General features: G+C 45.4%; 2 protein-coding genes across 14 annotated transcripts in view; both read right to left on the reverse strand.

Annotated features, from left to right (window-relative positions):
- Positions 1 to 1,727: 1,727 nt before the first annotated feature.
- On the reverse strand, positions 1,728 to 6,124 carry SRSF5 (serine and arginine rich splicing factor 5). 4 transcript variants are annotated; one of them, XM_069017580.1, is made up of 8 exons: positions 6,005 to 6,120; positions 5,422 to 5,565; positions 5,178 to 5,248; positions 4,883 to 4,978; positions 4,449 to 4,518; positions 3,073 to 3,146; positions 2,645 to 2,755; positions 1,728 to 2,488 (listed from the first exon to the last, which is right to left on the reverse strand). In XM_069017580.1, exons 2-8 carry the CDS (start codon positions 5,545 to 5,547, stop codon positions 2,242 to 2,244), a joined length of 795 nt encoding a protein of 264 aa, XP_068873681.1. In that variant the 5' UTR covers positions 5,548 to 5,565; positions 6,005 to 6,120; the 3' UTR covers positions 1,728 to 2,241. The 4 variants fall into 4 exon arrangements, with proteins under 4 accessions (XP_068873681.1, XP_068873680.1, XP_068873679.1 ...); XM_069017579.1 differs by having other exon boundaries at positions 1,728 to 2,491; positions 5,422 to 5,568; positions 6,005 to 6,119; XM_069017578.1 differs by having other exon boundaries at positions 1,728 to 2,491; positions 6,005 to 6,118.
- A 12,403-nt stretch (positions 6,125 to 18,527) lies between these two features.
- The window catches only part of SUSD6 (sushi domain containing 6), a 100,323-nt gene continuing 93,605 nt past the window's right edge, over positions 18,528 to 25,245 (reverse strand). For all 10 annotated transcript variants that reach the window (XM_069017591.1, XM_069017586.1, XM_069017593.1 and 7 more), the window contains one exon: positions 18,528 to 24,774. In XM_069017591.1, the coding sequence (XP_068873692.1) occupies positions 24,749 to 24,774 (26 nt within the window). In that variant the 3' untranslated portion in view covers positions 18,528 to 24,748. The remainder of the gene's footprint in view (positions 24,775 to 25,245) is intronic.

Here is a 25,245-nt window from a genome sequence, read left to right on the forward strand (position 1 = left end):
ATGTTGAGTTTGGGCCCAGCAAGCTGTACCTCCAAAGCCAGACGAACCTTGAATGTGCCTTCTTTTGTAGCAATCAGTGAACTCAACACACCTGCTCTAGACACCACCTAGGTATGGTCACACTACACACACAGTACCAGGAAAGACTGGCATTGACATCTCCAATGTCCTAGCTACTGTAGTTCATCTTAACTAAGAATAAACAGGTTCGTATCAAGAACCTACACTTAATAAACACAGAGTAACTTCTGGCCAGAAATCAACGTAAGTCTCCATACTGCAAAGCCTGGGAGTCTGTTTTTAACAGGAAGCTCATCATTACAAGAAGCTCCCCTGGGAAAATGCAGACACCTACTCATGCTGCTTGCAAGGCAAGTAAGTAGTGCAGTCTGGAAACAGAATTCAGAGTAACTACCTATAGACCACATAATACTTCACATTTAGCCTGAGAGAAGTCTATGATGCCTTTCATCACACCAAGTACCTTCAGCTACCTGGGTTCCAGCTGAAGCCAAGTCCCACCTGGACACAGATGCCCATCATCATCCAAGTACAAGGATCAACTGACTTGAGATCTCAACACAGCTGACCTTCCACCCTGGTGAGTGTGAATGCTACCTTTAACCCTGGAAGTTAAAGCCTCCTTGTTCCACACCTCTTGGGAAGAGGTCCCGCATCTGCACCACTACGGCTCTGAGAATGAAGCCTCCCATGGCCCAAAGCTGACTGTTAACAATCCAGTTAACTGTGGATCCTACCCCCTCTCGATGCCTGCTCCTGGGAGCGCCTGGCAGGCCTATACACTGCCACCTCAACAGACACAAGAGCTCCTCCTCCCTCCTTAGCTTGGCACCCAGGAACTCTGCAGCAGCAGGGAGAGGGCAGGAGGGCTGCAGAGGCCAATCGCCTGACCTCCCTCAAGGCCAGACCTTGCTCTGAGAGAAACCACCTTGCGCCTCCTACCATCTATCCAAATTCTAGCCTAGGGTATGAAGATCTTTTCAAAGGTTTCAACAATTACCAGAATAGCTTTGTAAAGCACTTTATATGAAAACACATTGTTTTTAGAAATAAATTCTAAAGTTCTCTTGTGGGTGAGGGTTTGAGAAATAGAGGGATTGCAGAGGACTGCTGCCACTGGAAGGCACGAACACTGAAAACACAGAAACCTCTGAGAACCCCTGCTGCAGTACTCCCACCCAACTTAAAATTTATCACCCTACCCCCAGAACCAGGACTACAGCCTACAAAAATGGTTTATCTAGACCTCAGTGTTCTCATACGCATGTGCACAAACACAACTGATGAAGTATGCTGAGTACATGTCTTTAGCATTCCACACTTATTATCCCAAGTGATTAAAAGCTAAATGACTCATCCACTCCCCTTTTGGCTATGAACTATGTCAGCCTGATTATCAATGTTCTTATTTCAGAACACACAGACACCCAAGGACATCACACGATGTATTTTAAAGGATGCTACTTCTCCCCCCTGCCCAAAAGAGTTATCACTTTGCCACAGCTCCATCTTCAAGAAACATTTTAACACAGTCACCACCAATTTATTAATACTAAGAAACAAACTAGAAGCAGGAATGTTTCTTTATACTTTATTTATTTCATTCTTAGGTATCAAGAAATAAAGAGTGCTTTATAGAATATTATTACCACAGGGCAGTGAAATGGGCATTTTCTTAGTGTAGTGCAAGTCATATTAAATGAAAGTATTTTAAAATAAAGTTTTATTACCAGTACCGACCAGCACTTAATCTGCTGACCTATAGCTGAAACAGTGTCTCAAAAGCACAAAAAAATACCCTCTGAAATAAAGCTTTATGTACAAGCACATATAGAGCTCTTAGATGCCTAAAGCTATCAGTCTGAGATATTAAACTAATGTTTTTGAGTTGCTATTCACAGTTGCATATACTGAGAATTAAGTGTCCAGATGACTGTAGAGTACAAAAAAAATCTGTCTGCTTTAGTTATAAAGAGCTCTGCCAATATACACAAACTATACACTTCAGACATTCACAAAAAATGTGAGCAAGAAAAGGGTTATCAAAAAACATGTAATACAATTAGTCAATAACCCTTCCCACCATGGTCCGCATCTACAAAGTTTCCCCTTCCCTCCCTCCTCCCCATCCAAACCCTTCCCCACAGAAAGTCACATACTTACCACAAGTTTTAGCAAGTATGGTTTAAAAAAGGGCCCCCAAGGCAAGTTATTTATAGTTCAGTTGCCACTGTCAACAGATCTGGACCTTGATCTAGACCTCTGCCGATCCACAGATGACGGAGATTTGGATCTGCTGGAAGAACCACGTTTCTGGCTCTTGTTTGGCAGTGGAGATCTACTAACTGATCGAGACTTGCTATGGCTCCTGCTCCGTGACCTGCTGTAGGACTTGCGGCTGCGGGAACGAGAGCGGCTGCGAGACCCGGAAGAGCTCCTGCTGCGCGACCGTGACCTGCTCCTGGACCTACTGAGGGCACAGAGAGACCAGCGTCAGCTACGCAGCCTCACTGGCCTTGGCTGGGACCAGGCAATCCACACTCTCCAGCTCGGCTGCCTGGTCCCTGACTTCAAAGTCTCTCAGTAAATGCTTAAGCATTTATAGAAGAGTAGAAATCCATACCTGTGCCTTTTGCTGCCTTCAATTAGTTTGATTTTCCTTCCATTAATTTCTTTACCAGAAAGCTTTTCAATAGCATTCTTTAAATCACTGTAAGAGGCAAATTCAACAACCCTATGGAAAAAAAAAAATCCCCAAACATAAAATTATTACAAATTGTAGTTACCAATACAAGTGAAATTTACACTGGAAAAAAACCAACCAACCAACCAACCAAACCCCCAAACCCTATGATGCTCAGGGTAATTATCCCTTGTCATCACTGAAGCATGAAAAATTCCCCTCCCCAAACATCTCCCACATGCATTTCCAAAGGGTAGCTAAATTAAGCCATGAGCAGCTGCTGACATTGAAAGTAGCCAGCTTCCCTCCCCAAATATTACACATGCAGGTTACTCTACAGCTTTCAAGAGGTCACTTGATAGGCTTACCCTTCATTTAACTTAGGTCTGTGTGCATCTGCAAAGGTTACTTCCCCGGCTTGTCTCATGAAGTCTTTGAGATCCTAACACAAGACCAGTTATGTTATTCAAAGAAGTGAAACTGACACTTATCTATACAAAAACAGTTTAAAGCAAACAAAAGAAACTTATGACTACTGGAAGAGAAATTGTTAGATTAATCACAAACATGGCAACTGCCATACTTGTATTCTATCAAAATTGCATTATCTGTATCATGATCTGTATCAGGGCACGAAATAAATGACAAAAGCATATTGCTTTAAGCAAAATGCTAATAAAGTGTCTTAACATTATGGTAAATATTAGTCTAAAATGATTTTATAGATTAAATAACAAAGAGAAAGAAAGAGAGAGAGAAAAAGAAATAAAAAAGCACATTTTTATATATACTGGATTGACTTCGAAATACTACCCATATATTTTTGGACTATTTCAGTCTCCATTTACATTACAAGTCTTATACGAATAGAGAATTACATTTACATAACACCAATTATTTTGTGCCCCATATGTCATTAAAAATATAGTTTACTTTACCTTTATTAACATTTCCCTAGGCTAGCCAAGCAGCAAACTGCATTAAGCGACCGGAGATACCGTCATGACATATGCCCGACTGGCTCTTCGCCACCCACTTGCCGAACACTACCCAGTCGATGGAAGCCATTAATCGCACTGCCCTCCCTATCAGGAGACTATGGATGGATCCAGACATTCTCTATGCTTGATGTCACCAAGGACCACTTTACTGCGATCAGGATTCCAACGACCACCTAATTTCCAATCTTTCAACTCTTTTCGACCAGGACCTCGTTATTCGGAAGCGTTACAGGAAGAACAGCTCTCAACTTAGGAATCAGATCTCGTTAACGCTCTGGGACCGCTGCAATGTGGCACTTTAAGGAGTGCATCGATTACGTCTAGACCGGCAAACACAGATCTAGAGGTGGCCAAGTGACATTGTAGGAGCTGACTGGAAAGTCAACCAGGCCCGACCAAGAGTGACCAAGACAGAACGATTAGGATAACCCACAGGCACTCCTCGTCATAAGGCCAACGACACAGATAGGCTGGCAAATAAAGGGTTTAATATGTGGTTAAAATGGATTTTAAAAACAAGAAAAAAAAATAAATATATATCCTCAAACATATAAATTTATTATTATTATGAATTAACGTTAACTAGCTTTCATTCAAAATATTTAAGTTACATTACTAAAAATCATATTAATTACATAAACATTTTAACAAATTAGGTTTTAATTTAATTAATTATTTTACAAAATAATTACATTACATACCCATTAAATGAAGTCAAAATAGTTAATCGTGTTTCAACAAACCTGCCAGCTGACTCGGGAAGACAAATTTTCCACTATGAGGCGATTTTCTGTTCTTAGAGGTGGGGCATTTCTGTTTTGAAATAAACAATTCAGACTTGTATTAGTAAATAAAGTATAACCACATTAAATATTAACAAAGACTCTACCTAAAGAGCTGCTATCAGCATATCATCATTAGTACTACAACCTGAGCTATGTAACGCCCCGAACAACCTAGGGCAGGCATTAAGTACTTACAGGAGGGAGTGTAAGGATGACAGGCATATCTAAGAAGTTCTGTCATCCTCACTATCTCTATCATCCTCACTATCCTACTACCACATCAAATGACAAAATGCAAGCATCACCTTTTAATAGCTCATTCCAGCTCACGTTATTTGGGATGAGCCCAAAGCTCATTTTTTTAAACTGCTCTGGTTCAGAGCTGCACATACCTCCTGTCACTGCGCGGGCGGCGGCTACTGAACCGGTCAGAGTACCTCCCTCTGCCTCTGCCCCTCGAGCGTGCTCTGGCATGCTCAATTGTCACCCTGGGAAGAGAAAAACATAAAAACCCACACGTTATGAAGTTTTTCTTCTTTTACATACACTTGTAGTTTGCAAGGAAAAAAAAAAAAGAACCGAACAAGCACAAAATAGTCTGAACAGTACCAGCAACATAATTCAAGTTTAAACTGATTCTTATTTTAGATACCCAAGCTCGTATAGCCATGAAATAGGATGCCTCACCTCTCACTGCAAAGCTCCTTTCCATCCAATTCATAAACTGCATCGTCTGCATCCCTCGGATCCTCAAATTCCTGCAAAACCAAGACAACAAAAACAAACAATTACGTTCCAATGAACGAACAGATACTTATTTGTCATGCAGCATGCCTTGATGGGGGCCTTAATGGATTTTCTTCAGAAGCAGCTTCATAAACCTCAAACACGAGTGAGCACTAGGGGGGGAGCGGGAAGGGGGCGCACTCACCACGAATCCAAAGCCCCTCTTCAGGTCGATGTCGCGGATGCGGCCGTACCCCTTGAAGAACCTCTCCACATCCTTCTCCCTGGCGGCCGGGTTCAGCCTCCCGATGAAGACGCGGCAGCCGCTCATGGCTGTGTGTGCGCGGCGCTGCTGCGGGGACAGGCGCGTCAGGCCCGGCGCGGTGACTCAGCACCGCCCGCCGCCGCTGCCGCACTGCGCCAGCCGGCCCCGCCCCGGGCCAATGGGAAGGCGGCGGGCGGACACGGCCTCAGCCCGCGCCAATGGGAGCGCGGCGCTCCGCCTCCGGCCCCGCCCAGCCGCCGCCCCACCAGGCTAGCCCCGCCCCCGCCGAGCCGAGGAAGAAAAGCAAACGCCATCGCTCTGCCACAAAATGGCGGCCGCGCCGCACCCGGCTGCGGCACCGACCCCGCCGCGGCGCGCACCGAGCGGAACGGAGCGGCGACAACGCCGACCGCGGGTCCGCGGGCCGGCCGGGCGCACAGCGGGAGGGCCCCGCGCCGCACACGCGCCGCTGCGCTTCGCCGGCACCGCGCTCTGCGGGGAAGGCCCCGGAGCTTTCACGAACCTGGGCTGTGGGTCTCGGTGCAGGCTGAGCCGGGTGGGTGCGCGGTGCGAGGCGGCAGACAGCCGGCGGTCAGGCAGACGCGTCCTCCCCCGGCGTCAGACGACTCCGACTGCTGCGCAACCCCGGCGCTGCGCCGCGAAATGGAGGCGGCCCCGCGCGTCAGCACCGCCCCGCGAGGCGATTGGCGGAGGCGGCGGCCACGGCCCTCCCCGGGGAATCCAGGTCAGCGCGGGGAGCCGCGCCGGCGCCCCTCAGCTGGGAGCCATGTTGGGGCGGCAGCGGGGCATAAACAGCCGGAGTCTCCGGGGGACCTGGGCCAGGAAAGCTGTGCCGAGGGGTGAAGTACAACCGTCAGGGCTCTTTTACTCATCCAGTATAGAACACGCTAAAAGCTTTGCTGCTCTTGTGTGCGGGCAAGGGCTTGCATGCACATCAGGCGTTTCTGGGCCCTGACGAACAAAGAACGAGAGGAACAAAATATGTAAGGAGCTCCTTCTTTGCTTAAGTCCTCCTTTGGAACCCAGTGTGTAAGGACAAGATAGAGAGCTGAGCTTCGTTTCCATTTCACATAACTGCAGAATTTATCAGTTTGGCTTCTAGGTGGTTGCACTAAAGTCAACAGATTATCCCAAGGAGTATTTGAAATGCAGAAGACATTTGAAAGTGGAAGATACACCCACTAATTTTCCAGTACAGAACAGGCTGCAGCTCTGTGACCGTCCTTGCCAGATTTGTGCACTGCTGGATCAGTTGACTTTACACAAAAAGCCAGCAGGTACAGCTGCACCAGACTGCCCCTTTTGATGCATTTTGATAATTACAGTATGATCCTTTTAATAGCATTTTCCTGACTTGTCACCTGGAGTCCCACACTGGCCGGAGTCCCACTCCCTACCCCTTCCCTTTGTGGACCATCTTCGTTACACCCAGGGTCTGTTATGAATGAGCTTTATGGGATGAATTTCTCTTTTTCATGCTTAGTCACTGACATAAATTTCCCAGGAACAATACAGCACGTGATGGTGCTGACATCATAGCTTTACATGACTGCCCCCGCACTCACTCCTCAAACTGCAACAGCATGCAGAGTCCCAAAAATGGGAAAGTTATTTCTGCTGCATGCTGTGATGAGAAAGGCTACAGCATAGCTAAAGGTTTGACAAGGGCACTGTCAGCATTGCTTGCTTCTCTCTTGGGTTCCAAAGATGCACGTTTACGTCCTGCACAGAGGCTGCGTTTGCGAGAAAAGCCAGGTTGATGCACAGACAGGAGAATCTGCACTACAGGGAGGACTTTGAGCAAGGAAAGGCAATGCTTGTGATTATCCCTGCGGATCGTATCCTTTGCCTGCTGAGGAAGATACATTCAGATGTACCATCTAACATTTAACAGTGCTAATTTCATAATGAGTTACAGCGCTTTAACAGGTGCCATGGGAACAGGCAGTTCTGTTCCTGTCAACACCAGGACTCTCCTGTCTGCAGAGTGAGAAGGTACACAAAGCTAAACCAGCAAAGCTAGTACTGGAAAAGGCAGCAAGCAGATTTCTGAAGGTTTAACTCCATGAAAACCAGCTTGTAGTGGGATAAAAACAAGGGTTAGCCCTGAAAAGAGAAGAGAGGAAGGGGCAGGAGTGCCCCTCTAAGGAAGAGCTGCTCATTTTAGCAGTGCTAAACTGCAGTCTAAAAAGCCTTGTCCTTGTAACTGCAAAGCAGTAATCTCCCTGCATGTCATTATCTGAACACTGGGTGAAAAGCGTCAAAAGTCAGGAGGAGAGCCATGAGACAACAATCACTCTTTAGAACAGGCCTGTGTTACCTAGATCTGTTACCAGCATAAAGGTCGCACTCTCTTTTACTCACACGGACTTCTCACCTCAGGGTCATGAGCAAGCATGTCTCTTTCCTACCCAGTTTCTCGGAGTTTTATGTAAACAGGCAGGACCATTTCTCCCTTTGGCTTGAGGTTGTATGAAGACCACCTAGGACTTGTTAATATTACCGCTGCTGGCTAGCCCAGTAGTGTCCACACTCCTACATTCCTGCAATTCTGGTTATTGAGAGCCGCACAAGCAGGCTAAAATCCTTGTAGTTTATTCATCAAGGTAACTAGGTAAATACAGTTACTATTTGGAAGTGAAGACAGCAGAAGATTAAATGAAAGTTGAAACACAGTCTCAGCCAGATACCATTAATGTCTTGTACTGCTTGTGGAAAACAGTTGATAGGGATTACTTCTTTGCTGTCTCTTCCAAATTAAAAGAAAAAGTAATCAAATTAAACTAATGAAGTCTGAGTCAAAACATGCAAAAGGAGGTGGTTCTTCACCAACTGATAGCAGGCCTCTAGCATAACTTGCTGCAGGATGCTCTGGATACAAGAAGGTTATATGGCCTCACCCTACAGACAGTTTTAAACCAGGGAGGAGAAGGAAACGGGGGAAAAAATGGAGCAGGAGAGAAAAAAAGAGAGACTCCAATTCAGAGCCTCTGCCTACCATTGCTGAAGACCCTCTGCAAAAACTGCTGTCCCACAGATCCACAGTGAAGCTGCTGTATAAGCCATGTATCCAGAGACTCAGCACTGGCCCACTTCTGCAAGACTTCTTGAATGGAAGCAGAAATGTAGCTTGCATCCTCTTCTGCTACTGGTGAATATATTTGTTACTTCTTCCATTATGGTTATCTGTATTAATCTCCTCTACTGTTCTTTATTTTCTCCTTTCCTGTACTCTTACTTACCTATGCATTCTCTGTTCTTTTTTTTCCAAAGCTCCATGACTAACTAACATATGTCTGTTACTGCTAGATAAGTGTAGCTCTCTTAGGAGTAGCAGCAATGAGGGTTCAAGAACTGCTTTACAGAAGTCTCAAGTAGGTGGCAAAAACTGAATAGAGAATTTGATCTTTGAGCACCAATTGCTTTTCTTCAAAATATTTGGAGAAAGAAAATGGAAATGGACCTAAAAATAATAGAATAACACATTCAGAAATAAGTTTGTCACTGGGTTTTTTCTGTTTTTCCACTTTTCGGGAAAGCTAAGCTTTTCAAATTGCTCATATCTAAAAATACAGATTTCTTAAATGTTAGTGTCAGGCTGAGAGCCCTTGCCCACCACCCAGAAGTATATTTAGCAAGTAGAACCCTTTTTTCAGCAGACTGTAATTCAGTGTGAAATGTGCTGCCCTGGGGCTGTATCACTGAACAGTCAGTAGAGTCAGGGAGCCTGACTGAGAGCTACTCTTCCACAGTCCTCACAGCCTAACCAGCCTTGTTTCAGCTGCCTCCTGCCAGAACCCCATGGATAACAGTTCCTCACACTCATCTTTTCTAGCCAAATATAATAACATCCCATCAATTATAGCTCAGCAGCAGTATTTAGGTAGTCCTGGAGGTACTGTATGTATAGGGGGATCTGTAGCTCATCACTGAGGTTGCAGACTTTACCTTTTAATTCAGGTGAGTCTGTGAGTCTTCCATGGCTGTAGCTGAGGAAAAAGTAGAAGAGGCAGGAACTGGTCATCCCCTCTTCTCTAGGATATGGAGCAGGCTCTGCCTATGCCTCTGCAGTTTGCCACTGTGAGCAGTCAAGGCAGATTGACCACAGAATAGTGCACCATCACATCAGATCATATCCCAGTAGAAATTTAATAATGCCAAGGCATTATGCACCATCACATTTTTTACATTATCTTTAAATGCAACAAGGTTTAAGTTAGCTTTTGTGCAAATTTATGCCAGCTGCAGATGGGCAGCTGGAACCCGGTCCAGCATGAAGATTACAGGTACAAAGTGTAAAGGAATTTTTTTTTCCTTGGGTTAGTATTTGAATGATCAGAACAAGTTCACACCAGCTCAGTGTGTTTACTTTTAGACACCGAATGTGAACACCTGAGGAAATCTCACAACACTGTGAGAGTGAGCTGCAGACTGCCACAAAAATATCTTATGGGGTCAAAGCTATATATAAACCTTCAGAGGGTAACAGGAGATCATCTGCAGCATCATGTGTCCTTCCTTGTTTGGCCCTTTCAGACCTTTCCTGAAAGCTACCTAAGCCCCTTTCTGATTTGTGTTAGAGCTACCCTCAAACATAGCTGCAGTCATGGCCATGGTCTGCCATTACATTTCCAAGCAGCTTAAATCATACTGCTTCTTTGACAAACCACCTTCTTTGTGTAGAAAGACCCAGGGACTAACATTGGCAACAGTTTTTGTTTTCAGCAGAGGGCACATCTTTTGGTCCATTTTTTAAGCAAATAGGAAAATGCCAAAGTAAAATTCATTGTAGGTTGAAAGTACAACTTTTTCAGAGTTTGCACTCAAAATAGCTCCTTGACAAACCTAGGGACAATTCCTTTGGGGAGTCAGGGATCTCTTAGCATTCTCTTCTTAGGGATCATTCAACACCTGCATTAATAATTGTTAAACAGATTAGAGCACACAGTGTTAAAACATGCAGATGAATCAGGCTGAGAAGAGTTTCAAACACACTGAAGACAAGAACAGAGGGTGTGATATTTAAGGGCCAAGTTATGAAGTGAATGGCAGAATGAGAGTAAAGGTAAGATTTAACAATAACTTCAGTTCTGTCACCACAGAATGCCATGCTGTTCATGAAGAGCAGTATATATTGCTTTGTGCTATCTTTAAGGAATAGAGGCCAAACCTTTGTGGAAGGCTGGAGTGTTACCAATGCTGTAAGTGTCTTGTGTTCATCTCACCCTCTTTTCACATGCTTTTCAAGTCTGGGGAGGATAGTACATGCCCCATCATTGGTGGGTTGATTTCTTATTTTTAGGCAACTGTTAGACTGAGGAAAAACAACATTAAAACATTCTACCACATACTTGTACAGTCCAGGAAAACTGTCACTAAGCTGTAATCACTAGAGACTGTTTAAAATAGATGTTACATTACATAGATTAAAACACAAAGAAGAAAGGACAAATCTTACATATATATGACATTCTGGTTCCTCCAGCCTTCTTACAGATGTTACTGGAAAGCAAACTGTAATTTCAGTGGGTATTTAACCATCCAGGAATTATGCATAACTTCCATGGAATTTTGATGCCACTGTAGTTACTTTGAAAAGGTGTGTATATATAAGCATTATAACTCTTTGAAAGGACTCAGACCAATACAGACGTCATTCTTTTCAAATTGCCTAAAGATACAGGTATACATGATCTTTCTATAGATGTGATTTGATGCTACAGTCAATTCAAAATAGTGACAGACCTGTTTCTGGAGGTTTCTGCTCCCAGCTTCTCCTCGTTGCTGTTCTCTCTCCTTCTGTTTTACCAATTCAACTTTCAGGGCTACTCTAATAACAATAATTTTGGTTTTTTGAACCAGAACTATCACTCCTCCCCCTTGACAGGGCTCTGCTGTCAGAGGAGTACTAACTAGATCCACGTCTCATCATATCCACACCAGAGAGTTAATCTCTGAAGTGCTTTTTCCCTGATGGGGACCATGCCACCATGTAACATCAGGCCCTTGGGCTTTAAACCATCCCATGATCTATGTGACAAATATAACAACAAAGAGCTAGAATAACTAGTGAGGACATTGGAACTCACCCTTCCCCAAATCCATAATGCCAGCCAGCCAAGCCCTCAAGAAGCCAATTAATTCTCTGAATATTTCCCTTGCAGCCACAAGTGCTGGAAAAGTCATCTAAATGCAAGAGAAAATTCAGCAGATTTTGGCTTATGAGCAGGGGGTGTTTGGTGCCACAAAGCACTCTCATCTGCAGGCATTAAGGAGTGATCAGCACCAGCAAATATAGAAGTGATGTGGGATAGTTCCCAGGGTGCAGCAGCTGGAAGGCTCAGGGGAAGACTTCTATAGTGGTTCATCTCTTATTTGTTAAGCATAGGGATTTGTCTGAAGCATGCTACTCTGGGTAGACTTTAAAGGCCAGTATTAGGGTATGAAGGTCAGCTTGAACCAAGTTAATCTCTGAGTCCTGACATTGGTGTGCAGTGAGCTGCAGTGCACGCCAGGCTGCAAAGCACAGTAACCCAAGCATATATTCCACCTATTGCTCTAGAGTTAAGTGTTTGGCTACCACAATGTTCTGAATATGTGTCTGCCCAAAACAAAAGACATGATTGTGCAGATCTCTCTTCTATTTGGCACCATTTCTGCAGCTCTAAAACAGCCATGGCTTCTCTCATGCAGCCCCCTGAGCTGCACAGTGTGTTAAATAATGCCACAACAGCTTTTCCAAGGGTCTGATAGTGCTACGTGACCTTCTGACATCCCCAGTTTGCTAGTTCCCAGCATATACACAAGCAGAAAAGTTCTCTTTTGTGACTCCCATCAAATTCAGGCATTGAATGGCAAGGAGGGGAAGCAACAGGCACAGGTTATTTGACAGGCAGAAAGCTGGAAGACAAAGAGCCTGGCAGGTCAGTCCCTCCTTCATTACTTGCTCTGTCTCCTCACCACCACCTTCTGCCTTTCCACAGGAAAACACATCCCCTCCCCAGTGTACAGACAAGGCAAGAGCCTTCTGCTGCTCTCTGTGGGAAGTCACTTCAGTTTAACAAATGACATTACAAGGCACTTTATTTTTTGTCTGTTTAACCCATATTTATGTTTCAGAATTTCTCCTGTCACATTGAGTTACAAGCCCTTGAAGTAGGATAAAGACTCCTTTTTCCTCCCTGGGGACTGTTCCCTTTGGATAGTAATAACAGCCCTCCTTAGCTGTCCCTGAACAGCTGAGATACACATCTCTTTTCATATTTTCTTGTAAGTCCTTCCAGCCTCTGATCATTTCATTGCTCTTGTGTGACCTTTGCTTTGTTTTTCCCATGTCTTAGACTCAGCTGCAGGACAACTGATAAAAATGATAAATATCATGATGCTTAAATATGTTGCTGCTCCCACAGGTGCCTCCCACCCTCCTTCTCATCTGTTGGTGAAAGGGTATGTCCTGGAAGCTCAGAGGCCTTTTCTTCAGGCTGGGCTGAATTCATGTTACAAGGCTGGCCTGATCAGCCTTTGCTGCTCTGGGCTGTGCTGCTGAGAGGAGGGAAAATGAACTCCCTGTCTGGTGAAAAATGCTCTCCGTGACCCTAGCTCCACTGTCTGACTGAGACAGAAATAGGGACATAAAGCACTGGCTCTGACAGGCAGCTTCATGGCAGAGGAGAAGAGTGACTCAGGGAAAATACTGCTGGGCTCTGGACTCAAAGTGTAACGCTGTGACCAAACTGTGTACACAGGGAAACTTGAGTGTTCCTGACAGCTGCACTGGGGCTTCAATCCTATTTTGGGTTGGTTTTTTGGGGTTGTTTTTTTTTTTTTCCCCAAAGCTAGAACAAAAGAAGAAGAAAAAAAGAAGAGCATTAAAAAAATCATTCCCTATTTAAAGAGAAGACAATTTAAAAGTTTTTTTTGTTTTACCAAATCCTTTTCAGATCCAAGGAAGAAAAGGGTAGTTTTATGCTTAAACGGACACCCCTGATTTCAAAGGTAAAAGTAGCCACAGCTATGTAATAGCTGGCTGCTTCATGATCCAGGCTCCACGCTCCAGTAGCTAGGTAGGGAGGTACATAGATGAAAATTCAGGCAAGATCTGCCTTGGTTGACTATGAAGCACCAGCCACAAGACAATATCACACAAGCTTCTGAAAGAGGGAACAAAGACCCTCACCAAATGATTATGCTCCGTTTTTGTTAAGCACGTTTTTAACTTCAACAGCTAAATAACATACTGGCTCACAGCTGCTTTATTTAAAGTTTCATTGATCTTACTCTGTTGGGAGCTTATAATGAATACCAGATCCCATATCCCTTATATTTTCTGTGGAGACAGGCAGAAGGAAAACACTTAAAACAAGGCAGGCTTTCTTTGAGAGGCAGGGGAGGGTGGGAATCCCCCTCAAGCAGTAATATTCCCCTGCTCCCTCACCAGACTAAAAGGAGACACATAAAAGTTATAAATAACTTATTTTTCCTGGTTATGGAACCCAATAAAATAAGAAAGATGTTTTGGACTTTACAAAGCAAAAAAATCGTACTTTGTGATTTTGAAAATTTCAAAGGAAACTGCATCAATTGCCCAGAAGGGCATCGTGTTTGGAGAATTTATTAAATCAGTCATTAACCTGGGTAGTGAAGCATCTCCCCTATGCCCTGAAAGATCGCATTTGGGTTGCAGTGTCACTCCTGACACTGCTGGAGAGAGACTGGAAAGAGTGCTTCCCCTTCCTCCATTGAGAGACTGGAAATTGTGCTTCCCCTTCCCCCGTTTATGTCCCTTCCATACCCCATTGGCTTCAGGTTAGCAATAAAATGCTGCTGGTGGGTTTGTACTCCTGGGGGAAGGATCAAAATGCCATGGTGATTGGCATCTTCAAAAACTACAAAAAGTAATCCCAGGTGTAAAGTGAAGATGACTTCATCCAAATGCAGAACAGAGGGAGAAGCAAAGAAAGAAAGATTTAATCTCCCCGAATCTCATAATTGTCTTGCTAATTGCATGAGGAAGCTACAAGGCATTAATCCTTGCTTCTCAACTCACTGGGACCAGGACCAGCCCATTAACTGATAAACCAACCAAAACAGCAATGCACTTTGTTCCCTATTGCACTAGTAAGCAAGAAAACCTTATTCCAGTGCCTCAGAGGAACAGCACCACGTGCCCCTGCACCCAGACCCCTCCCATACTCCACTGCATTTTTACCACCTTGTTCTGAAGTTCCTAATTTTGCTGCCAACATTCAGCAAAGAAGAAAGGCAACCTCCCTGCACGACTGCCAGAGTCCCCACTGACCTTTCTTAGGCTGGGAACAGCAGGGCCTCCATTTGATACCCCAGGGCAGGGTCCTGACTGGTTGATCTCAAACCCATTAGCCACAGGGCAGAGTAAGAAGAAAGTGATTACATAGCAGGTGTTACCCTTGGCATTAGCTTCCACGATGAGGACAGTCAATATCTCTGAATTACCATTTGAGTCATTCCCTTTGGGCACAGCCTGGCTGGAATAAAGAGGCTGTTCCTCTGTCACCACAGTGCAGAACAGGAGCTCACAGCTAAAGGAGAGGTTGGAAGAAGACATGGAGAAGGTGTCATTAAAAGCATTTGTTTCCCTGCCGGCAACACAGCCTCTGGTATGACCTGGAGAAGGTTACTTCAGTTTTCTGTGCTTTGTCTTCCCCCCCTCCATCAACAAGGACAGTGTGAGCCTTCCTGCCCATGGAGATGCCACAAAGAAAAAAATTCCCTATTATTTGTAAAGCTGTTGAAAAAAGCAACAGGGAAACATAAGAGAAATATTGAACAGTTTCACTAACAAATTTTAAAGCTTCCTGGAGGAAGAAATTATTTAGAGCCGGGTTACATTTATGAGGGGAAAGACAGACTGTAGGATGGTAACAACTCTGTTTGCAAAGCTGAACCCAGGATAATAAACCTCCAGGAAACAGCTGTTACAGGGACATTTCTGCCATCCTGTGCAGGCAGCTCATGAAGATGGAGGAAAGTTGTTTGAGCAAGTTTGGAGTCCTGTCACTCACAGGAAGCCCTACACTGCTCCACAGCACCCAGGGAGAAGAGCACAAAATGGGAAACTCAGCATATCTGTACCCTTGGGTACCAGGCTTCCACTTCTGGCTCCCATCAGGAGCTGGCCCCCCTAGGAAAACTCTGCTACTCCCAAATCTGTCCCCTGATCTTCTCAATATGAGGAGACTTTAAATATGAGTTTAAAGATGAACATTATGTACCTTCTAATTATGGGTAGCATGTTAGCCCTTCTTTGTGGAGGATGCCCTGTGGCAGAACCAGGGCAGAAGCAAATCCAGCAAAGCAGCCAGCAGCTCTGCCCAGTCCGGCCAAGAGCATCCCCAGCTGCTGCTGGCTTGTCAGGAAGGTCATGCCACTGCCAGCTCTCCCACCTGTCCTCCCACTCCCACCTGCCACTGAACCCCATGAACTGGACAGGTCTCCCTGGTGCTCTCCGGTATCCGGAGGATGCTCCAGCCCACAATGGCTCCCCCCTCCTTCCCTGAGAGCATCAGCTCTGTGCCCAGTGATGCTTGGCTGCCCGAGCTGCTGGGTGCTGTGGTTTGACACCTATGGGAACAAGGGAGAGAGCATGTCTGTCCCATGAAGTGTGTCCCCCAGCCTCATTGGGATACATGGGCCTGGGAGATAAACCCTGCATGTCACGCAGAGCTGCTAAAGTCAGCGTGATCTCAAACACCAACCACTAAAAGAGCTGCCAGATCAGAGGGGCATGTCCGGACGAGGAGTCAAGGGTGTTTGTGCCTTGAATACTGGCTCCAGTCTGTGCCCTCTTGCCCCAAATTCTGCTTTTTTTCTCATGGATATAACATGAAAAGCCTGAGCTATGTCCCACAGACACACCATGGGCTCAGCATGGGCCACATGACAAAGAGCTGTCAAAGAACAATCACCTTATACCAGGGTACTCTCAGGGCTGTTTAATTCTGCCTGTGTCTCACTGAAGGTTCAGGCGAGGAGTTTGCTGGTAAACATCATTGTCCTGCAAAACAGAACAGAGAGAATTGGGAAGTCCGCTGTGTGTGCTTTCCCATCCCTTCCCCTGCACCCCAGTTGGTGCCAAGAGAGGCCATTCAGTTTTGCCAGCCGATGAGGAATGGGGGCTGGCAGTGTGTCCCGGCCAGACTCTGCTCTCCTCCCCGGTGCCAGCACCGTAAGAGGCCCTCTGCGTGGCCCTGGAAGGTGAGGAGGAGTGTGCAAACACTTGCTTTGTGAAGCACGGGGCTTGTTGGCACACAGCCTGCTGGCATTCTGCTTTCGGGAGGGGGAATCTGCGCTTTCACGACACCCTTAGAAACAAGTCGGCGGCTGGGGGAGCTGTTAGTGCCGGGGAGGGTCCCGGCACGGGCAGCGCTACAGCACCTGACGGGCGAAGCTCTGCGATGGTGGCGCTGCGGCACGCGGCAAGGAGCAGGGACCGAGGCGCTCCGTCCTGCGTCCGCTACAGGGTTAAAGCACGGGGCTGCTCCGGGGCGGCCGTGCTCCGCGCTTTGTGCTCCTGGAAAATCCACGTGTACAGAACATCCTGTCTGGGAGCCAAGCAGTGCAGTGCGCCGGACGCCTGCTGAGGGCAGCAGCCCATCTATCCCCTTTCCTGAGCGAGTTTCTCAGAGGCTTTGTGGCGGGGTCAGTCTTTGTGGCGAGGCTGCTTTTCTGGAAGCAGAGATGTTCCTGTGTGCCCTGGCCTTTTTGCCCTTCAGCCAAAGGGCCAACTGTCAAGGAAGATCGCCCAGACCACCCACCTCAGTCTGGCTTCCCTCAGGCTTGTCTCCCAGTCATCTCATTGCCAGTTCAAACCAGAGATGACAAATAATTTCCAACGTGTCAAGAAGGGCACATTCCTGGCTGCCAGAACTGCTGTGGCAGGAGACCATCACCCAGTGAAAAACAGTGATGAAAAAAAAATCCTGGAGGCCAGTGACTCCCACGTGCCAACTGTCTGATCCAGGAAGGCATGCACAGGCCACAGAGCTCCAGTTTTGCAGTAGTAAAATTACAGTAAGATGCGCCTGCTGTGTGGGAATAATTTTTGGAACAAATGCAAGTAGGAAGAAGGTAGATGTCACCCCTTCCCATCTCTTTAAGCTGGCTATTCCTTCACAAAGAATAAAAATCATGTATATAAGTACACAAAAGACTTTGCTTTGAACAAGCTGGCCAAAAGGATCTCCTCCCTTCTTCCCTTTCCTATTACATTATTGATAGATCTTGTTAAAAGAAAGGAACACTCATTAGTACACTTGCCTGAAAAGGCAATGTTACCTTAGGTTTTTGAAGCAAAACAAGCATTAATAAAAATAGTAATGGACTGTATATTGCACTAAAAGAACAATGGGTGTCTGCACCTCTGCAGTTTCTGCTTCTCCCATCCTCCCAAAGCAGCACAACTACACAAGAGGGAAGAGCAGTGCCTGCCCCAGCCTCCCCTCTGCACTCACAGGTGCACTAATCCATGTATTTGTAAGGTGTCTCTAATGTCTCCTATACTGTCCTGCTACCCACTTTGGATTATTATTTCACCAATGAGAGCTATCTTCCCTCTAAAAATAACACTCTCTTCCTATACATACTGTTTTTATACAGACTCAAAGATTAATTAGCTTTATTTATTTTATTTATTATTATTAATTTATAATAATGTTTATTATATTTACCCTGCCTTCCTCTCTGAAATCCACTCATACTATACATCATCTCTTAAAACCTTTCCTCCCTGCCCAGCCTGGCCTCATTCCTCATGGGATTCTATGCAAGCACACCAAGGGCAGCCTTTGCTTCTGAACTTGGAAACAGATGATCCTTCTAAGGCTGCACCAACTCTGAACCCCTCTTCCCCAAGCCATTTGAGCTTCCCTAGCTTTAGCTTCATATCCTGGTTTTCACAACTGCAACATATTCATTAATGATCTCTAGATTTCCAGGCCACAAGGCCTAAGCAGTTAAAAAAACAAAAAAAAAAACCACCCCACAAGAAATTATAGCTTCACTTCAAAAGAATTATTTTAATTTAGAAATGCAGTTATATACATAGAACAATTAAATTAAACTTTGTACAAATATTAAAATACTATCTTCACACCCACTGCAATGTACAGGATACCAGAAAATACATATAAAATAAAGCAAAATAAAACCAATTGAGTGACATCCTGCACAGCATCAGTTACGGTTTTAAATCCCACATATATATATGGAGTACCATTCTGCAAATAATTCCATAGTGGTGCAATTCAGATAAAAAGAAAACACATACAGGAAAGGAAAGATTAATGCAGAAAGGCAATCAAGCTCCCCTTGCACTTGCATCAGCAACTACCAGCAGTCTACCCACCGCATCATAGGACATCTGCTTCACAGACAACTTCACTTTGTTTTTCTTTTGGAAGGAAGCAACTTCGAGAATCTGAACTAAAACATTTTCCAGCACAACTCAGTTGCCTCTGTCTGTTCTCACTCAAGGACAGAAGCAAAAGCATAGCTTACAGAAAGCATATGCAGAGCATCAACACAACATATTCTGGTGGGTACATAGATCTGAACATCACCTGCAGAGGGTTGAGTTTGAAAGCAGTGCTGAACACAGAGCCCTGAAATGTGGGAAGTGTTCTGTCCTAGTGTGCTAGGACTGGAAAAAGGCTTATTTCTTGTATAAAAATACACCTTAAAATGAAGCCTGCTCTAGGAAACCTCTTTGCACTTTCAAACGGTATTGTAGAGAAAAACTGTTTTCTAATGAAGTTCTTCTGCAAACAAAGGTTTTCACATAGAGCAAATTCAATCTGCTGTTCCCTGGTAAGGACTGAAAGGTGAGGAGGGGGTGAGGCAGAATGTGCAAAATTAATGGGATTTATTGCATTTATATACAAAAAACCAAAGTGAAAATTATTTAAATAGTTATCTGGCTAGAGTAACAAGGCAGATTTTTTTTTTAATTGCTATCAGAACAGTAAAACCACATTTTGCAAGTATGTTCTAAAAAGGTCAGCAAGGACAGCTCAGTGTGTCCAACCAGTTGTACATTTTTTTTTTTTTATACAGCAAGCCTGCTGGTGTACGCTAAATCATCTAACAAAGCATAAGCTTCCTTACAACCTGGTCATGATTGCATTAGCTCACTAGCCTGCAGTAAACCTCTGTTTTCAGCTCTTCCTTAGACTCCTCGTGTTCCCTTTTCTGTGCTGCAAATGACTTAACCATCCCAGATTATTTCCAATGGCTGAGCCAGTTGCTCTCTTAGCCCCACTCCTCAGTATTGACCCAAGTCATCCACCTCTGGGAGCATCTTAGGATGTTTCTTCCCAAAGCATGTGGAACAGATTTCTTCCTAACACACCTGAGTTCTCCACACACTGAAAGACCAAATTAAGGCTCCAGATGCAGTAAACAGTTCACCACACCCGAGCTGAAAGGCCAAGAGAAGCCTCAGCAGAGATGTCCAAGGGGTGAAAAAAAAGCATTCTTCTTGCTGAGTATACATTCTGCTACCCAGCAACTTCTCTGGTGGTTAAGGATAAAAATGCATCAGGCTCTTCTCCCTCCCAAACTCATGTTTTAACTCAGCAACAACTCCACAGGCTCACATGCTACAGCACATCTCTCCTGACTTAATTTTTACCTCTTCTGCAGTTAATGCTGGGGAAGCACAAGCTATTTAAAACCAGAACACACAAACCCCTCTCTCACCAGTGCTCCTGACACCCTTCAAGGCTGCAGGAGGCTCTGACACAGTCCAAGCTGGCTCATCATTTAAGGTGAGCTTCATGATGCAGACCCTGGCAGGAGACTGGCCCACTTCCCCATGGGTCACTGCCAACTTCACTTCCTGGTTCTCTCAGGCTAGTCCAGTTCTACAATGCTTGAGCTGTAAACACTGCACTAAGTTGCATTTATTTTTAAAAAACCTATGGAACGGGAAAGGAGCAAGGAAGTTTTTCTATTGCACATAATATCCTGAATTTCTGAAATGCCCTTTTTTCCCCCCCTAACTATCAGTCTCCAAAAATAATGGAAAACTTTAAAGTAAGTGCTACTTTTATTTTTCTCAATATAATTAACTAATTTTAATGTTCTTGAATATCACAGGATCCAGCATGTATGACAGAGCATGAGATGATTATGTTGGGAGTGTTAAATAAGAAAAAATGCCTCCCTTTGAAATCTTTTGCCAGACATAGGTGGGGGAAGAAAAGGTAAGGAGACTGTGGCCCCATCAGGGAAAAAAAAAAGAGAAAAAACCCATTTACTGTATTACATCTTGCATGGCTGAGCCTATGTACTTCCCATCCACAATACTGAGATCCAGGCTGCATCTACTTATGGGAAAATCCACAGAGAACACACTCTTAGCTCAGAGATAATGAAGACTCCTGAGGCAGAGCGGAGCTCACATCTGAGGGATCTTAAGGCTCCAGGCCTTGCTCCCATAAGTAAAGGCAGGACTGTGCAAAGTAGCTTTTCCTATATCTCTACCCAAGGACTTCTCAGTCCTTCAGCCTCTGCAGAACTAAAACAAACATGAATGAATAATAATCACTTGATAACCAGTAAAGTGAGGCCTTGCTCTCCCTCCCTCTTGAAAAAGTTGTCAGACATCTTTTAGGTTTCTCCCCCACTGTTTTACTTAATTTTATATCAAAATTATCTCTAAAGCTGAGGATGTGGATGAGCAACGTGATGTCCCCAAACTGTGTTCTGTGTTCTGGCTCACACAGATCCTTGGGGCCTGTTCCCACAAGATTTGCTGCAGGGAATAGAGCTTTTCTGCAGGATCTGGAATCATCAGATAGGATTACCAGCCAGCACAGAGACTGGCCTGGAAGCTGCTGGCTTACCCTCAACAAGCCAACAGAAGCTGCCTTTTTATGCTTGATTAAAATAGCTACACTTGCATATTTCCCTCCTCCACCTCCTCTTTTGTTAGTAAAGCCATTTCCAACAATTTTTATAGAATCCAACAATATGAGGTTTAACAAGACCAAGCACTGGGTCCTGCACTTTGGCCGCAACAATCCCCTGCAATGCTACAGGCTGGGGACAGAGTGGCTGGGCAGCAGCCAGGCAGAAAAGGACCTGGGGGTACTGATTGATGGCAGACTGAACATGAGCCAGCTGTGCCCAGGTGACCAAGAAAGCCAAAGGCCTCCTGGCCTTTATCAGGAGCAGTGTGGCCAGCAGGACCAGGGCAGTGATTGTCCCCCTGTACTTGGCACTGGTGAGGCCGCACCTTGAGTGCTGTGTCCTGTTCTGAGCCCCCCAATTTAAGAAGGACATTGAGACGCTCAAATGCATCCAGACAAAGGGCAACAAGGCTGGTGAAGGCTCTGGAGCACAAATCCTATGAGGAAGCCGGGGTTGTTCAGCCTGGAGAAGAGGAGGTTCAGGGGAAACCTTACCACTCTCCACAACTCCCTGAAAAGAGGCTGGAGCCAGGTGGGGCTCAGCCTCTTCTCCCAGGGAACCAGTGACAGGACAAGAGGACAGAGTCTTAAACTGTACCAGGGGAAGTTTAAGCTGGACATTAGGAAGAAATTCTTCACAGAAGCAGTGATTGGGCACTGGAATGGGCTGCCCAGGGAGGTGGTGGAGTCACCATCCCTGGAGGTGGCACTCAGTGCCATGGTCTAGTTGACAAGGTGGTGTTTGGTCATATGTTGGACTTGATGGTCTCAAAGGTTTTTTCCCAGCCTAGTTAATTCTGTGTGATTCTGTGAAATTAAAACACTCCCTCTTTGTAAGAGCTTGCTTCCTTTTCTTCCCCACCCAAATTGAATTTTCTCTCCCATGCTAGCAGCTGCTTGTTTTACAACAGCAGAGAGGAGGCCAGGCCACAGAGGATGTGTTTTCTGCTGGCAGTGCACGTGCTTGTCCGGAGCAAGGTCAGGCCTTGGGATCAGCTTCCACCTTCTCCCACCAAGCCAACACTAGCACTGCCCCTTACAGGAAGGCAACACGTTCCCAACTTCTATACCTTGAATGGCTGAGGGTCAGTTTGAGCAGACAGGACCTTAAATGCATAAAAAGCAACTCCTGCTCCAAGCTGGTTAGGCAGCAGGAAAGAAGTCACACAGACTTTCCTCCACACTCCCTTACCACTACACTTGCTCAACCCCTCCATCAGCCCTGGTAAACCAATGGAGGAGAATTTACTCAAGCTTAGACCATTTCCAACAGTCAAAAAGCTAAACACAATCATTCCCATGCTTATTTTTTAAAATTCCAAGAGCAGATGTGTAAACAGCATTTGTCCTCTACAGTGCTTGAAGCTGAGACACCACAGCCCACTGTAAAATGACACAGGATTTTCACCATCCAAACTGAACAAAAAATACCTAAACCATCCAAACGGGATTTATCAAATTCTTGTGTTAATGCAAGATAATGTGAGCAAGGATGGAAGGATGTTTAAAGCACTGTATTTTTAAATTAACATCTCTCTATAACAAGGATAGGGAAAAAAGGATTCTTCCATCCACAAGCACACACTGTTTCCATGTGTCCTGGGATTTAACAGCTATTCAGGAAAAGGAATAGCAGATACATAGCTGGATACTCTGGCCAATCCCCATTTCAAAGAACTGGAGCTAAGCCACAGTGATTTTATATGTAAAGACATTATATCACTTTTGTCAAGTGCTGTGATATTTTTTAGTGTAGCAACGAGGATGAGGATGGTGAGGATTGTAAATCAAAAGCAAAGTAGCAAAAATAGCATCCCTGTTTACATTACCACATGATGTGTAAGGCCATGACATTTTGCTCCTTCAACTCAAAAATTTAGCAGCTTCTCACAGGGCAAACACTTCCCTGGTTACTTCAAGACAGTTATGACAAGGTACATGCATCTAAGAAGCCAACTCTTCTTGCTGAAACCAATCCCATGGAACAGTGTCCAGACCTCAGTGAGGAACCTTACAACCACCACAGCACTTGGATTGGACCACCTACCCCAGACAGAGGTGACTTCCTGCAGATATGGAGTCCCAACACGGACAGTCTGACCTGCTGTAGGTAACTGTGGCAGGCAGAGGTACACATATTTCTGAATTTTCTCTTCCCTACTACCAGAACTGAAAACAATCCTCAAAACTTCAGCAAGTTTTGAGGCTGAGCTGTGGTGTTCTCTAGCACTGCTGTCAGTGTACTCAACCTTCCCTCACAGCAACAGGCTGGCACCGTGTTTAGGAGAAGCTTTACAAATGCTGCTTACCCCCAGCCACAAGGGAGGAGCCCTTCTCTGTGGGCCCATTGGAGCCCACCAGGTTAAAACAGCAGACCCTTTGCTGCATAAAGCTAGGAAGACACACCAGCCTCTGAGATGGCAGCTACCCAGGATCCAAGTACCTACTGTGGCTGGAAAAGGAATTTGAGATTGCACCAATGGCACTAGGAATTCACTACCTACAGGCATTTTTTTGTCTTGATATTTTCAAACACCTGAACCTCTTCCAGTGGGCTGCACTGGTAGAGGAAGAAGGAGAGAAAGTGATTTTCAGGAATGGACTCCTGCAGGGATGGAGCAGAGGGGATTCCTACGTGTTGGACTTCTCAGCCTTCAGTGCTTAAGCAATTCTCAGTGAACTGTTCGTGCATGGCTAAGCTGTCACACAGCCCACTTCATGTGAGGCTCTCCTAGACATCACAAGCTGCCCCTCAGCTGCGATCCCTCCCAAGCCCAGTTCCAGTCCCAGTGAGGCGTTTTGTCCTGCCCTATCACAAAGAGGATGCTGGAAGAAGAGCCTATATAACATATATACGTATATTTAAACTGTGTCTGCACCCAGCGAGCAAGCGGGTTTAGCCCCTGCTCTCTGGGCAGCAGAAGGGCTAGAAAGGCTGATAAGCTGCAACAAGCCGGTGTGAGGAGGAGAAAGGCACAAGAAAAGAGCAGCTCTTCAGAGACTGCTGTCAAACATCTGGCTGGGGAAGGGGAGAGGAGAGCTCAAATCCACTCTGTTCCTTGAGCCCCTGATGCTGATGGAATGGGGAAGCCAGCGCTGCACCAACTCCACTGGTGCGTCCAGGAGGCAACCTGGCGACATCCTTTGGATCTTCAGCTGAGGGCATCTCTTCTTGGAGGTATCCAGGGTACAGCTTGCAAGGATGGGGAAGACTGCACAGAGTGCTTCTGTCCCAAAGGCAGGGAGAGGGGAGGAGGAAGAAATCCAAGATGGAGAAGACTAGACAAACACAGCAGACCTCATGCTTCCTTCAATAAGGGAATATCTGAATAGTGGGGAGAAAAAAAAAGGAAAAGTAGTCACATTTCTGCAGTTCAACACACACCAGAGAAATTACTATTGAAAGCAAGACAGGCTCGCACTTCTATAACATGACAATGCAGTGGTCTCCCTCTCATCACATCCCAGCAGAAAGGAACTCTGGAGGACTCTGCTCCAACCTGCCCCTGCGAGTGGGACCATCACCAGCTCCAGCCTTGAAAAACTCCAAGGACAGAGACTCCATCACCACTCTGGTGACACCTGGTCCTCCATGACCCTCCTAGCACAAAATATTTCTTAATACCGTGGAAAGTGCGAGTTCTGCCCTGAGCTATCTACAAGCCAGTTACATTTCTTGCCTAAGACACAGCAGTCCCTGCAGAAGCAGTCCCTTCACATCAGCTCTGGCCTTGCAAAGCCACTCCTTCAGCACAGCAGAGAAGTGAGGAATAAGAGATGCTTTGACTGTTCAACA

Source organism: Aphelocoma coerulescens, chromosome 5, assembly GCF_041296385.1.
Source record: "Aphelocoma coerulescens isolate FSJ_1873_10779 chromosome 5, UR_Acoe_1.0, whole genome shotgun sequence".
NCBI classification, from domain to species: Eukaryota; Metazoa; Chordata; class Aves; order Passeriformes; family Corvidae; genus Aphelocoma; species Aphelocoma coerulescens.

What these genes read in the sequence shown, in the direction of transcription:
- SRSF5 (XM_069017579.1), bottom strand. Translation starts at nt 5,547, where the DNA reads ATGAGCGGCTGCCGCGTCTTCATCGGGAGGCTGAACCCGGCCGCCAGG. An exon ending in AAGGAGCTTTGCAGTGAGAG is followed by an intron (nt 4,979 to 5,177) that starts GTGAGGCATCCT and finishes TTCTCTTCCCAG; the next exon opens with GGTGACAATTGAGCATGCCA. An exon ending in AGACCTAAGTTAAATGAAGG is followed by an intron (nt 2,756 to 3,072) that starts GTAAGCCTATCA and finishes TTTTTTCCATAG; the next exon opens with GGTTGTTGAATTTGCCTCTT.